Source organism: Erpetoichthys calabaricus, chromosome 12, assembly GCF_900747795.2.
Source record: "Erpetoichthys calabaricus chromosome 12, fErpCal1.3, whole genome shotgun sequence".
Lineage (NCBI taxonomy): Eukaryota > Metazoa > Chordata > Cladistia > Polypteriformes > Polypteridae > Erpetoichthys > Erpetoichthys calabaricus.
Genome location: NC_041405.2, coordinates 128,243,134 through 128,258,505, shown reverse-complemented (window position 1 = coordinate 128,258,505; position 15,372 = coordinate 128,243,134). Strand labels below are relative to the sequence as shown.

Below are 15,372 nucleotides of genomic sequence, written 5' to 3'. Positions count from 1 at the left end.
GAACGTAAAGTACGTGAGCACATACCATATAAACACTACACGTCTGTCCTTGGCCCGATTTAACTTTACGTCCCAAGTTTAGTATTTCAGTAGGTTCCATAAACACTAAAAGACAAACCGTCGTGTTTGTTATCCACGTAGATCTATTCTAGAGGATGCTGATAATTGAAACGCTGTATGTAGTGTCTGAATATCTGTCGAGTTAGCGTAAACATTTAACACTATTGTAAGGATACCGCATTTGCATTAAATGAAACACAACTAGATGCGTTTTAAAAAAATTCTGAAGATACCAAATGAGTGTATAATATCTCTTTCCAATACACGTCTCTGGTCAGTACGATACGATTCAATTCCTATCAACATAGACGAGTGTCGCTTTGCGTTGCGCGCATGCGCATATTGGTTCGCGAACCGCTACGCACATCACGCATACGCAGCGTTTACGTACGTCCTGGGCGTGTCGTCAGCGCGCTGTCTGTCGCTGGGAGTTTCGGACGGCTGCGTCCCAGTAGTCTTCGTGACTCGGTTCCGTTTCGCCTGTTGTTAGAAGCGCCGTTTTAGAAGGGCGAATTCGAGCGTTGCTGGCGGTTTCCTCGATTGAGAGCGACACCACGTTTTTAATTCAGCATTCCGATTCTCTTGACACTGCAGCGGCGCTTCTGAAGACATGAGCGTGGAGGCATACGGGCCGAGCTCGCAGACCCTCACTTTCTTGGACACGGAAGAAGCGGAGCTACTTGGCGCCGACACCCAGGGCTCGGAGTTCGAATTCACGGACTTCACATTGCCCAGCCAGACACAGACACAAGGCCAAACTCAGAGTCAGCTCGACGGCCAGGTGGGTATCGCAAAGCGTTGCTTTCCGCGCGGATGAGCCGTCGTAGCACTGGCAATGTGCATCTCTGTTTGAACTCTCGCGGCCTGCACCATCTCCGAGCCCAAGCCCGCGGCACTCCTCTTGTCAGGGCCTTAGACTGCGGTGTCAAACTGCGGAGACGGAGTAGGCCCGAGTTCTACCTGCATCATGCGTGGCTAGATTTGAGATTCTCTCAGTCAGGTGAGGCCGTGTGGCCTTGTCACTTAGAGGCCGGCGCGGTGGTGCCGCCTGTTAAAAGTCACAACTACCGGAGGTAAGGGAGTCTCCACCATAGTCTCATGTGGAAAGTAGTTGAATATTCTGCTGCTATAGGAGGAAGACGGGGGCGGTGGTGGGACGCGTGGATGACAGATGCCCCGCTGCTGCGCGCGCGCTCACAAGTCGGTGCGCTTCACCGGTGCGCGTTGGCGGCCTTCTTGTTCGCGTGAAGCTATAGAAGGTGTCAATAAAGTTAGGCGGAGCTGTCCTTTTCGCTCTGAGTTGGCTGCAACGCCCCTTTTCTTTCATATACCTTTAACTTTTAATGTTCTGGTAGATTAGGATGTCAGTATATATGAACGTACTGTGTATGCATATACAGTTTGCCGTTAAATATAATACATGCAGTAATTTATGCTAATTAACTTTCTTACATGTATGTCAGTATCGGTTTCTGTGCAATTCAGTGTAAGTGTCCCAAGGGGAAATTTGGTTTGTCAGCAGATGTTACAGGGGGACCATGACATAATTTAAAAACACATCAACGAAGAACAAAGCCATCTATCATAAACTTAGTTCAAATAAATGAAGTATTGCAATGAGCAAGATAATTATGGTGAAACATTAAACCAAGGGTCTTGGACACACAAATTATCACTTAGAAGGATCAGATTGAGGTTGATTGGGCCATCTCCAGTTTGCAACATCGAGAGGTGGTGGGGGCGATCTGGGAGCAGTGCAGAGATTCTGGTCCAAAGCCACCAAGAAACAAGATTGTGGTGGTTGATGAAGTCACCAGGCTAGAGCAGGCGCACTTCCATGTGAAAGCAATATCCCGGGGCAGCCAAGGGGCTTGGATGTAATGGGGTGCTACCATTAACTGACACATCATCTGGGCAGACATCTGGAGGATGCTACAATCTAGGCTTAGCTTCCTGTTGAGGAAACCTATGACACCCTCCCATGCCCTCAGAACCTGGCACAGTGGTGTAGTGAGGAGGTAGGCTGTTCCCTCTGCAGGAGCGTAAAGGCGAGCCTCCAGCACATATTTTCACGTTGTAAGGTGGCTTTTACCCATGAGTGTTTTAGGTGGTGCCATGATCAAGTCCTGGCAAAGCTGTCCGAGATCCTGGAGAGCTGTAGGGTAGTGTCAAACTGCACACCTTTTTGACATACATTTTGATTTAGTCTGTTTTTATTTCTGACATTAAGATTTCAAATTAGTCCAGCAGAACAAAAGTAGGGTTAGGTTAGGTTTCTTTATTTAGTCATGTTTACACAGACAAGATTTGACATAATTGTAGGAGAAGACTTTCTAGACAAGATGACTATATTGTAATTTATTTAACATCCTCCCCATGCTCAAAAGAGCTTCACAGAAGTTCAGAATTAGCAACAGGGCATATGCAACATTTATACAAATAATATCAACATAAAACTGTAAAAGATAAATACAGGAAACGTGAAGATTTGAAATAGGGGTAGGAAACAATAAACTAGAATAAAATAGAGAAAAGCCAAGCAAAATGACACCTTTTATTGGCTAACTAGAAAGATTACAATATGCAAGCTTTCGAGGCAACTCAGATGACACCTTTTATTGGCTAACTAGAAAGATTACAATATGCAAGCCTCGAAAGCTTGCATATTGTAATCTTTCTAGTTAGCCAATAAAAGGTGTCATTTTGCTTGGCTTTTCTCTACATTCATAATGGCTAACACGGTACAACACCCTAGTACTACTAGAATAAAATACAAATACTAGCAGAAAACTGTGAACAAATAAATTAATTTGTGATACACAAACCCTCCTGAGCACCTGGACAATGAAGGAAAACTGAAAGAAGGGTGAAGCTATAAGGGTAAGTTAAGTGCCTTTCTGAGCAAATGTGTTTTAAAGTTGTTTCTTAAAACAATGAATTGAATAAGTTGATCCAGGTAATTTAAAGAGGTCATTCCAAAGACTAGGTGCAATAGAGCTGAAGGCTCTGTCACTCATATAGCACAAGTTGCTTTGGAGCACATGAAGATTGCTGAAATCGTTGGAGCATAGAGATGGAGGAGGTTACTGGTGTAGTGTGGTGCAAGGCCATAGGATTTTATATTCAGTCTTATAAGACACAGGGAGCCAGTGAAGGTGGAGCAAAATGGGTGTCATGTGCTTCCTTATTTGGGGTTGTGTATGGACTCTTGCTACAGAGTTTTGAACCAAACAGCTATAGAATTAAGTTTACCTGCTAGTCTGGAGTAGTCAATGCGGGATGTAATAAAAGCATGGACAAGTTTCTAAGCATTAGAAAAGGAGAGCAATGAACAAACATGGGGTATATTATGCAGGTGGAAGGAAGAAAGTTTCTTAATGTGATGAGTTTGGGTAGGATAATAAAAAGCAGGATTCAAAAATGACATCAAGATTCCTAGCAGAAGAAGGCTTGATGATTCCATCTCCAGGAATGATTGAAAAGGAGCTTGTTTTCTTAAGCTGTGCTTTAGAGCCAATTAACATCACTTTGGTTTTGTTGCAATTTAATTTTAAAGAGTTATATTCCATCCAGGTTTTAAATTTACTAATGCAAGTTGTTACTTAACAAAACTCTGAACTTCAACTTTTACCACTGAAATAGTTTTGTGTTGATTCTGCATAAAAGTGATAACTCGGTCCAAAGATACAAATAAAGTGGCCAAGGCGAAGTGCGTAGGTCAGGGGTTACCAGCCTTTTTGAAACTGAGAGCTACTTCAAGGGTTCTAAGTAATAAGAAGGACTACTTGTTTAATACAAACTTCATGAATAACAAAGTTGCACGGTTCACATTTATGATATTATTATTATTAGTAGTAGTAATAATAATAAATATACATGTGTCATGTTCTGTTTGTACTAACCACTACCTTTGTGACATTTTTGAACAAATCATGAATTTTGTCCCATGTTTGTACAAGTTGTCTGGTATGTAAGATTTAAAAAAAAAAAAAAAAAAAAATCAATTTTTAAATGAATCCTATCACATTTGTACTAATCACCAAATCTGTAGCATTTTAAACAAATCATCACATCTGTTACACATTTTTCAACAATATTTGAGTTTAACATTGTAGTGGTGTTTCACTGAAAACATTTGTTATCTCTTTCTTTGTCTGTAAATATCTGTTGGTGGGAAGCCTGGCATTGCATGCTGTTCACCAGTGTACTGTAATCTGGGGTATAAGTTGACACTGCAACTCTGAGTGAGTCTTGTAGATGTGCATCAGTAAGGTGTGTTCTGTTTGTTTTTGATGAAGTTCATGTCAGAAAGGGCTCATTTACAGAGATATGTTGAACCAGAAAGGCAGGCAACTTTCATAGCTGCTGTGCATACACCTTTGTACTTTTCTGTGTCCACAAGACACCAAAAGTTTGGTGCACCTGGATGGGCTTTGAGGTGGTGGTCATTTTGCAACATTAGGATTTCAATCTCCACCTGCCCAGCATCCAAGTTGGACATTGCACTTAGCTGCTCAGCAATGCAGGTCATGTCCAGTTACATGAAAGGATTTGAAATGAATGACACATATCTGGACCATTCCTCTCATCTTTGAACACAGTGTGTGCAATTATCATCGTTGGTTCTTTCAAGACCTTCCTGTCCAAAAAGGCTTTATTGTTTATCAAAAAATTTGCAGCTCTAAATGAAGCTTCAGTTGCTTTTTGTGAGTATTTCACCAGCCTCGTGAAAAAAGACTGCTGTTTGACCAAAGCTGCCTTTAACTCGGGCGTTTTCTGCCCAGAGTGCACAGCAAGGTGGGTAGTTAGCATGGGAGCTTTTGTGACACATGCTGAAGTGTCCCTCTGCATTGTGCTGCTTTGCTAATGCCACTGTAGCCCCGTAAATGAGACATGCACACTTTTCTTTCCCTGTTGCAAAAAAAGAACACTGCCTTCCAATCATTATAAAAGTGGTAAGTTTTCTTTCACCTTTCTGCCATGGTTTTCTTTATGGGGGGGGGGGGGTGTAAAAACCGCGTCTAGCTCCCCATCACAGTTGCACCCTTTTGCTTGTCTCAGTAAAGAGCGAGTTGGAGGTTTTGTCTTGCGCATGATATTGAACTTTGACTACAGACTACCCCCCAATCTTCATCAATGCAAGTGTTATTGGTTCAAAAAGAACAGTAAGACAATAATAACTTTTTGTACATGGTACTTGTAGGGCCCTATGGAGTCTGTTTTTTCACAAATTCTTTTTTTTTTTTTCTTTCTCCTTGATTCGGATGTTTGGGTCTTTTTTTTTTATATATGCTGAGATTGCAGTAGGACAGTGAGCGCTCTCCAGAATTGTAGGAGCTGTTACTAGTTTGATGCATCCTTCTGAGATGAAGGTTAACTTCACTTTTAGGGTCTAGGATATTTGTTGGAGCCTGAGATGATGTGTTCTCAGCCAAAAATAACTTCTTGTAAAGGTGAATATGTTCAGTGAGCTACCCTACTGATTCGAACCAGCTATTCCACCTGGTGTTTCCTGGCTCGGGGGTTCTTGGCAGGCTTCTTGAAGAAGGCAGACTTGACACACATCACTAGTGATGCAGCTTCAATTGAGTATTTATAGTGCTGCCAGGGGTCTCTCACCAAACTAATGACATGACACATGCAGGTAGAATGTACACTGTTAGGCAAAACCCCTTTTAAAACTTCTGGGTATGCTTTCAGACAGTATTCAGACAATAAAACCTTCTCCCACATCTTAACTTGGTCATTCTCACACTTTGTAGCAAGTGCTATACTGTATGTGTTTTAATGTGGACCTTCTTAAGGAGTGGCTTCTTTCTTGCTACCCTCCCGTAGATGTATGTTTTATGAAGAGCTCTTGAAATTGTGGACCCCTGCACCTTCACTCCAGTTTCAGCCAAAGAGCATTGTAGACTTCTGAGATTGACAGTTGGATTTTTAGTAGCCTCTCTCACCAGTTGACGTCTTGCTCTGATGTTTAGTTTTGAAGGATAGCCTGTTCTTGCACTAGTCTGGATGGGGAAATTAATCTTCCACTTATTGATAATAGATCTAACAGGGCCTTCAAACTCTTTAATATTTTTTTATAGCCATGACTTTGTTTCTCACATTAGCAGAATTTACCTTTTTCTTCATTTCTGCAGTGATTGTCCAACAAATACTATGACCCTTGCTAAGGATGATTTTTATATCCGGAGAGAGATAAAGGACTTAGAAGTAGCACCTAATTATGTTTAATTGTGGTCAAATGACTGTCACCTTTGTGCCATTTGTGATTAATTGCAGTCTTATGTAATACAGAGGTTTTAATACTTATGCAAACACTGACTTTTTACATTTTCTTCAGTTAAATATTTACAGGAAATGGTTTGTTTTGACTTTGGAAATGTGAACTCTTATATGCTGTAATAACACATTAAAAATACTGAATGGATGAATGTGTACAAATCTTTTGTCGTGCAGAAAAGTATGATCACTTTCAAGGGGATTGAATAGTTTTGCACACCACCGTATCTGAAGATGTGTCACACGGATATTGCATAGATGGAATCATTACTGATAGTGTTACAGTGTTCTTCAAATAGGCTTCGATAACTTGACAAGGCCATATGTAAAGTCATTCATTCTTATGAACAATATAAATAACCTTTTTTTTTTTAATTATTTGTTTGGGCAGTGAAAGGTGTTTCCACTGTGATTAAATAAAACCATTTATTAAGAAAACATTTCCAGAGATTCAAAGGCCTATCAGAATTTTAATACTGTAGCAGATGACTGTCAATTTTTTTTTTCATTCTGTTGAAGTTCCAGGTTTGCTGATCATGTCGTTAAATTCGATAGTGAATATCCATTATGTCTCCAAAATATAACCTATTTTAAGTTTGTAATGACATGAGATTAATTAGAAATATTCATAATTTTGCTATTGAGGCAACTGTGATAACTAGAACATTTGGTATATTCTCAATGTACATGTCATGCCAACATTTGCCGTTTAAGCTGTTGTTCCCAGTCAGGTTTGCATAAAGAAAAGTTAGAATCAAGCATTCAGAATAGCAGACTTATTACTAAAAAGGCTAAGAGATTATCAATGTCTCTCTCTCTCTCTCTCTCTCTCTCTCTCTATGTGTATATATATATATATATATATATATTAGGGTGGCGCAGTGGTAGCGCTGCTGCCTCGCAGTTAGGAGACCAGGTTTCGCTCCAAACACAGGGTCATGGGGGTCTGCTGGAGCCAATCCCAGCCAACACAGGGAACAAGGTGGGAACCAATCCTGGGCAGGGTGCCAACCCACCGCAGGACACACACAAACACACCTACACACCAAGCACACACTAGGGCCAATTTAGAATCGCCAGTCCACCTAACCTGCATGTCTTTGGACTGTGGGAGGAAACCGGAGCGCCCGGAGGAAACCCACCCAGGCACGGGGAGAACATGCAAACTCCACGCAGGGAAGACCCGGGAAGTGAACCCAGGTCTCCCAAATGTGAGGCAGCAGCGCTACCCACTGCGCCACCGTGCCGTCGCAAATGATATATATATGTATATATATATATATGTATAATTTTTTTTAATTAAAACCTCTTTTATACACTTGAATGTAATACATTTGATCTAGATATGGGCGATATGGAGAAAAAATCTTACCATGAACATTTTTTTCATATCGGTTGATATCAATATATATCACAATATAAATCAAATCACTATTTCTGTCAAGCTTAAACTGAGTCAGGTGTGAATAAAAGATTTACTTTGGTTTAAATATTATTTCTCTTTTGTCAGAAGTTGAACAAATGACAAATGTCGTAGAACATCATATAACTATACTGTATTTTAAAATAATAAAATGGGCATATACAGTATAATAAACTAAAATCTTCTCACCACTCAAAAGATTTAAGTGTTACATTGAGAGCACAAACAAAATTCTTTGGTCTATTCCAAATACATAAAATAGTTAATACAAAATAGTCTCAATTCTGACCAGTCAAAGGACTTTTTAAGTTTTACAGAAAAACACACTGAATTTCTTGGTCAACTTCAAATAAATAAAAAAATCTTAATTCTAAAATCTTAAATCTAAAACTAAAATCTTAAAGCTTTGAAGTTTTGCAGAAGAACACAAAGTAAATTCTTTGGTCGGTTCCAGATAAAGTAGGTATTAATACAAAAATCTCAGAAACTACCTCTGTACTGTATCCTTTTCTTTGTATAGATTCAAACTGTTTTAAATGGCTGGGAAACAAACCCACAAATAAATAGTACAGTACACCCCCAAATTTCGTGGGGGTTACGTTCCTAGAGCACCCGCGAATTCTGAAAAACCGCAAATTTTGGATGTGGTTAAAAAAAAGACTATTTTTATAGTTTAAACCCTAAATATGCTCCCAAAACACTTTAATTTCAAACTCAGCTTAATACATTACCTAAAAAAAGACTGTAAAGGTAAGCCCATATTCTGCACAGCACTGTACTGCTATGTCTCCCGCAGTGCTTGTATGTAAAATACTGATGTTACTGCTATGTACTGTAATTCATGCGAGTGCTTTTTCATTGCCAGAAGCCTTAGAAGGTGCAGGGCGTTTCGATGGCATCTTGGGGCTTTAATCCTTAAACTGCCACATACTTGCGGGTTAATGCATCCCTGGACGCCAATTACTTGTTTGCTGCACTTTAACTTTATAACTTTAAGTAAACATCACAATTTACAAAATAAAAGTGAAATTTTAATGGAACACCATTTTTTTCATGCAAAGAGCATCACAATTACTGCAACACTGATAATTTTAAACACTTCTCATGAACTGTAAAAACTATTTAAAAAAACTACTGGAACAATATGTACAAGATGTAACTGACGCCATGGATGAAATCACCGAGACAACTGTGCTGGAACTGCCTGCACGCAAACACACAGAGGTATTTAAACCGGTGTTGCAGTATAAGAAAAATCCATATCATAACAAAAATTAAAAATGGTTTTTGGTATGAACCGGTATACCGCCCAGCACTAGCGCAATAAGCATATCATGCGACAGAGCAGCTGCAAGTAAGCCCAGCAAGTAAGGGAGCAATGTGAAGGTAGTCTATCACCATTTTTTAAGAGGGTTTTTTTTTGAGGAGTATCCATGTCTTCTAGGGGTGCGTTCAGCCCCCCTGCTCACAAGGGGCTAGCAGTGGTCATGAGCTGGCTACTCACCGAATGTATGGCACTGACTGATCAGCTCCTGCGTGCACGCAAATGGCACTGGTAAATGACTATAGCAGGTTGTGGCGATTTAAGGGTTCAGAGGAAGAAAACGGAAAACACAAGAACACTCAGCTGGAGATGCATCACAGTCAATCAGCAGCAAGGAGAAATGAATAATGCTGTAGCCCCTGTTCCCCTTACGGCGATTACACATTAAATACAACAAAGCACGAAGAAAACACACACAGTAAATCATGAAAAACGTTCATGAAAAATGGCAATGGATGAAATGTAATGATGAAAATAGATAGTCCAGAGATCCACACGTTGAATGGGAATGTAAAGATAGTCCTACCGCTAGTTCCTGAAATGGTGAAGACGGGTTCAGGAGCGCTCCTTTCTTTGCAGGATGGCTATGAATCCACTTGCAGTCCTCATGTACGCAGGCAGACGGCAGACAATTCAGACGCCAATCACGAAACGATCCAGGACAAAACGAATAAGTACAGGTAACCCAACAGAAGACAGACAGGAACTTGAAACACAAATTACAAAAACTTTCTTTTTGCTTTTGGTCACCGGCCCCCTTTATAAAAGTCACGCTGACATCCTTTGACCCCCAACAGTCTCAGCACCCTCAGCAGAAGACCAATCGGAGCCACTGCTGGGAGTTGCAGTTTCAAATTCTATTGGCAACTTTCACCATCCCAAGATGCGTTTTGCTCTACAGTTGCTTCCTGTTCTCTCTACAGTACAGTATTTCCACGAAAAAAGCCATAAATATTGCGGAGGATATTTGTGGTTTCTGCTAACAATTATTAGGTTCTAAGGAAAAATCCTTGAATGACTGAGGCTGCGAAGTCTGAACCGCGACTTTGCGGTGGTCTACTGTACAACTACTGCAAAACTCAGTAAAGGGAAGTCTTGACATTTTGCAGTCATTTTCAATTGTTATGAATGGCACAGGCAATCTAGTGCCACTTGCTTGCTGCAATAAATATGCTAACATACAGTGGACACAAGTCAGGAAACTCAGGTTGAAAGTGCCACATACAGTATGTGTTGTAGTGAAGGGTCAAATTAAACTGACATTCTTACCAAACCTGTCAAAAGTAATCACTAATGCTAAAGGTGAAGCACAGGATAAATTTGAGGATTTTGTCTGCAAGGAAATAGGGCTTTGTGACAGTGTCTAATGGTAATATTCAGCTTGTGAAGTACCTGATTGACATGACAGCCAAAATTAGAAAGACTGAAGTTTAAAGAGATACTGCCCCATCTGTATCTAGGTACATGTTAGAAAAGGTCAAAAACTGAGACACAATATTGTATATGACATGCTAGAGGCAGTTAATTATGGATGTGCTGGCACAACTGATATTTGGAGCAAAAACTTTGAGAAAACCTCTTTCATATCTGCTACTATCCATTATATTAAAGAAAGCTACAGTCTTGTGTCAAGGGTGCTTTTTGACCCCGTTTGAAGCAAGCACAATTAAAACGTGTGAAAACATTCCCACTTTACTATTTGAAAAATTGACTGTTACTGACAGAGGAGCAAACACGATCGCTGCCTTGCACGGCTACACCAGATTAAACTATAGTGCTTACATTCTTAACACAGTCTCTAAAGTGCTTCTACACCAGCAGTGATGGCAAAAGCACCCAAAGTTGCACAGCTTGTGGCTAATGTAAAAAAGTTAGTTAGGTATTCTACTGGACAAGGCAAGGTAACAAGGTCACTCCATCAGGTCTGTGGAGACAAGATATAGTGCTGAATTCAGTGTTACAGCAATTTAATGATTGGACACATCAACAAAAGAAATACAACTGTGGTCTGTCTTCTGAAACCATTCAAAGTTGTGACGGATGATTTAGAATCGGATATTACTTGAAAGTATCAACAAACTGTTTAACACCAGCTCTTACCCTCGTGCTCTACAAAGAAGCAACATTTCTCATCCCAAAGCTTCTGCACCTATATCTTTTATTTAAGAGGATCACAAAGGCACAGTAATAAGAAGAGTTTTGTAATAATTTGTAATAACTGCAATTTAATGCAATTGCACTAAATGAAAAAGTGCAATGAAGTACACTGGTCAGGTGTTAGTAACCCCCTCTTTCATCTCGGGGCTTGTAAGTAGACAAGGAGATGCCTGTACGTTCACGGTGCTTTGCTTGGTTACAGTGTGCGTGTATTGTTAAGCAAAAGTATTGTGAGAAAGTGGGGAGTGTTTGTTAATATACCAGTAATATGCTGATTAGAAAAGTGTATGTTTTAAATGTAAGCTTATATGTGTGACTTATACGTAGACGGCACCTACCTTCCATGTTAGTTATACATTTTTGCGGATTAAATAGCAATTATTAACATATCGTACTTTATTTTAATATAGAATAGTAATTGCCTACTTACAAAGCTTTAACAAGACATGTTGCTTAAACTGCTCTTTTTTATCTTTTCTGTGAAAAAGATGTGCAAACTTGTGTTCAGAAATCATTAAAGTTCCATCTGAAGATCTGTATTAAATACTGATGAAGCAGAATCATCGCAAAAAATGTGAAAAGAACAACTGGGCCAAAGGAGGAAATCTTCAGTCACCTCCTTATGCAATATCATGTTAGACAGGCTTATCAACCATACATGACTTTTTTTCCTTAAATGAAGCAATATGTTTCTACGGGTGGGAGCAGGACAAATGAGGCCAAGTGTATGCAAGAGCGGGTAGACACTGAATGGTGTACTGGGAGTGGGCGGACACGAGTTTAAAAAAAATCTGTCCCAGGCAAACCTCTACTCCAAGCCACACACACAAAAAAAAGAAAGGCACTAAAAATACCCATTAGTGCAGCACTTGTTTGGGACTGTAAAGTCTTGCATTATAAACGATGGCACTCTTTTAGTTGGTACAAAGATTAGTGATATTACACGTCTTTTTGGGGTTATGCTTTAAATGGCCAAAATATCTTCTCATTACCAAATTCCTCTGACCCTTCTTTTCAACAATGTCATTGCTTTTTGAACCTTGGGGTGTCTTCTTCTGTAACGCTGAACTTTTTTTTCCATTAACATTTTCTATTATTTGGCTCCCGCTCCTGACGTATTGGTGTGCACTATGGGGTTACAGTAGTGCCTATAGTCTGTGTGCAAGGAAGACACATTTTATAAGCGTGAATGCCATTTTGAGCGCATTTTACAAGCGCAAATTAACTCCATAGTACAGGGCTACAACAGCCCAAGCATTCGCACGTGTGATGCTGCTGTCAGCTACTACTATGCTCAGTACTGTGTGTGTCAACCTAACTTGATGTGGCTGTAACTATTCTAACCAAAGACTGGTTTGGTGCCGTGCTATTATCATTGGCTTTTCGTTTTGTCTGTCAGAACATGGATGGAATGAGTTTTATCGACTTTCTTTCTAAAAACATCTGTTTAGAAAAGTATTAGTCTGAATATTAACTACGTCTGTGTTTTTGTTACAAGGCCTTTTTCAGGAGGAGGTTCTGTCTTGTTTTGGTATTTTAATTTTAATTGTTGGTTTTTAAAATCAGTGTTGTACTTAAAGGAAATTAAATTATATGAACAGATTTTGGAGCTAATCAGGAGTTTAGTTATTTGCATGTTTCTGTTTTCTTTCTGTAGAGTCAAATATAGGTTAGGTATTTTTTTATTAAAATTATAAAGTTAATGCATTACTATCCTTTAATGGAAAGGAGTTAACAAACACAAAGGTTTAAGTTAACAAAGGTATAAAGATATAACATATAAGATATAAGTTGATAAAGGTATAACAAAGGTATAAAGTTAACAAAGACAAAGGTCAGGAACATATTATATGTTTTCAAAACAAAAAGATAATTTGCATTCCCACAAGTGCTTATCACCAAGATATATTTTTAAATAAAATGAGGGAGATTTTGAACAAGTTGGGATGTTCATTTGTATAAATCTTGGTACAAATTAATTTTTAAAGAGACTTTATTTAGATAGATGGATAGATACTTTATTAATCCTAAGGGGAAATTCACATACTCCAGCAGCTGCATACTGATAAAGAACAGTATTAAATTAAAGAGTGATAACAATGCCGATAACAATGCAGGTATACAGACAGACAATAACTTTGTATAATTTTAACATTTATCCCCCCTCCCCTCCCCCATTGGGTGAAATTGAAGAGTTGCATAGTGTGGGGGAGGAACGATCTCCTCAGTCTGTTAGTGGAGCAGGACATTGACAGCAGTCTCTTGCTGAAGCTGCTCCTCTGTCTGGAGAGGGCACTGTTTAGTGGATGTAGTGCATTTACCATTATTGATAGGAGCCTGCTCAGTGCCCGTCGCTCTGCCACCGATGTCAAACTGTCCAGCTCCGTGCCTACAATAGAGCCTGCCTTCCTCACCAGTTTTTCCAGGCGTGAGGCGTCCCTCTTCTTTATGCTGCCTCCTCAGCACACCACTGCATAGAAGAGGGCGCTCACCACAACCGTCTGATAGAACATCTGCAGCATCTTATTGCAAATGTTGAAGGATGCCAGCCTTCTAAGGAAGTATAGTCGGCTCTGTCCTTTCTTACACAGAGCATCAGTATTGGCAGTCCAGTCCAATTTATCATCCAGCTGCACTCCCAGGTATTTATAGGTTTGCACCCTCTGCACACAGTCACCTCTGATGATCACGGGGTCCATGAGGGGCCTGGTCCTCCTAAAATCCACCACCAGCTCCTTGGTTTTGCTGGTGTTCAGTTGTAGGTGGTTTGAGTCGCACCATTTAACAAAGTCCTTGATTAAGTTCCTATACTCCTCCTGCCCACTCCTTATGCAGCCCACGATAGTAGTGTCGTCAGCTAACTTTTGCACATGGCAGGACTCCGAGTTGTATTGGAAGTCCGATGTATATAGGCTGAACAGGACCAGAGAAAGTACAGTCCCCTGCGGCGCTCCTGTGTTGCTGACCACAATGTCAGACCTGCAGTTCCTGAGACGCACATACTGAGGTCTGTCTGTAAGATAGTCCACGATCCATGCCACCAGGTATGAATCTACTCCCATCTCTGTCAGCTTGTCCCTAAGGAGCCGAGGTTGGATGGTGTTGAAGGCGCTAGAGAAGTCTAGAAACATAATTCTTACAGCACCACTGCCTCTGTCCAAGTGGGAGAGGGATCGGTGTAGCATGTAGATGATGGCATCCTCCGCTCCCACCTTCTCCTGGTATGCGAGCTGCAGAGGGTCGAGGGTGTGGCGGACCTGTGGCCTTAGGTGGTGAAGCAGCAGCCGCTCCATGGTCTTCATCACATGTGACGTCAGAGCGACAGGCCGGAAGTCGTTCAGCTCACTAGGACGTGATACCTTTGGGACGGGGGTGATGCAAGATGTTTTCCAAAGCCTCGGGACTCTCCCCTGTTCCAGGCTCAGGTTGAAGATGCGCTGTAGAGGACTCCCCAGCTCCAGTGCACAGGCCTTCAGCAGTCGTGGCGATACTCCAACTGGACCCACTGCTTTGCTGGCACAAAGTCTCCTCAGCTCTCTGCTCACCTGCGCTGCTGTAATTGTGGGTTGGGGGAAACTCTCTCCTATGCTGGTATCGGCAAAAGGATGAGTGGAGGGTGCAGTACTCTGAGGTGAGAGTGAGTTAAGGTGGTCAAACCTGTTAAAGTTGTTCGTCTGGTTTGCTCTCTCCACATCTGTCTCGATGGTGGCACCCCGCTTCGAGCTGCAGCCAGTGATGATCTTCATCCCATCCCACACTTCCTTCATGCTGCTGTTCTGCAACTTCTGCTCCAGCTTTCTCCTGTACTGCTCCTTCGCTGCCCTGAGCTGGACTCGGAGTTCCTTCTGCACGTGCTTGAGCTCATGCTGATCACTGCCTTTAAAAGCCCTTTTCTTCTGGTTCAAAAGGCCCTTGGTGTCACTTGTAATCCATGACTTGTTGTTAGCATAGCAGCGTACTGTTCTATTTGACAGAAAAAATACTCTGGTAAACATCCCTTTTAGGTAAAATATATTTGCCCTTAAATGTAGAAATTAGTAACTTGGTTAAGAAATGTATTCAATCAAAAGCAGAATCCACAAGTGTAAAACATTACTTGCTGTAAACTATATTTATTTTAAGT

At 40.7% G+C, this 15,372-nt stretch overlaps 1 protein-coding gene across 1 annotated transcript in view; it reads left to right on the top strand.

Moving 5' to 3' along the window:
• Nucleotides 1–451: 451 nt before the first annotated feature.
• The window catches only part of upf1 (UPF1 RNA helicase and ATPase), a 40,324-nt gene continuing 25,403 nt past the window's right edge, over nt 452–15,372 (top strand). The window contains exon 1 of the mRNA XM_028816163.2: nt 452–841. Within this exon, the coding sequence (XP_028671996.1) occupies nt 671–841 (171 nt within the window). The 5' untranslated portion in view covers nt 452–670. The remainder of the gene's footprint in view (nt 842–15,372) is intronic.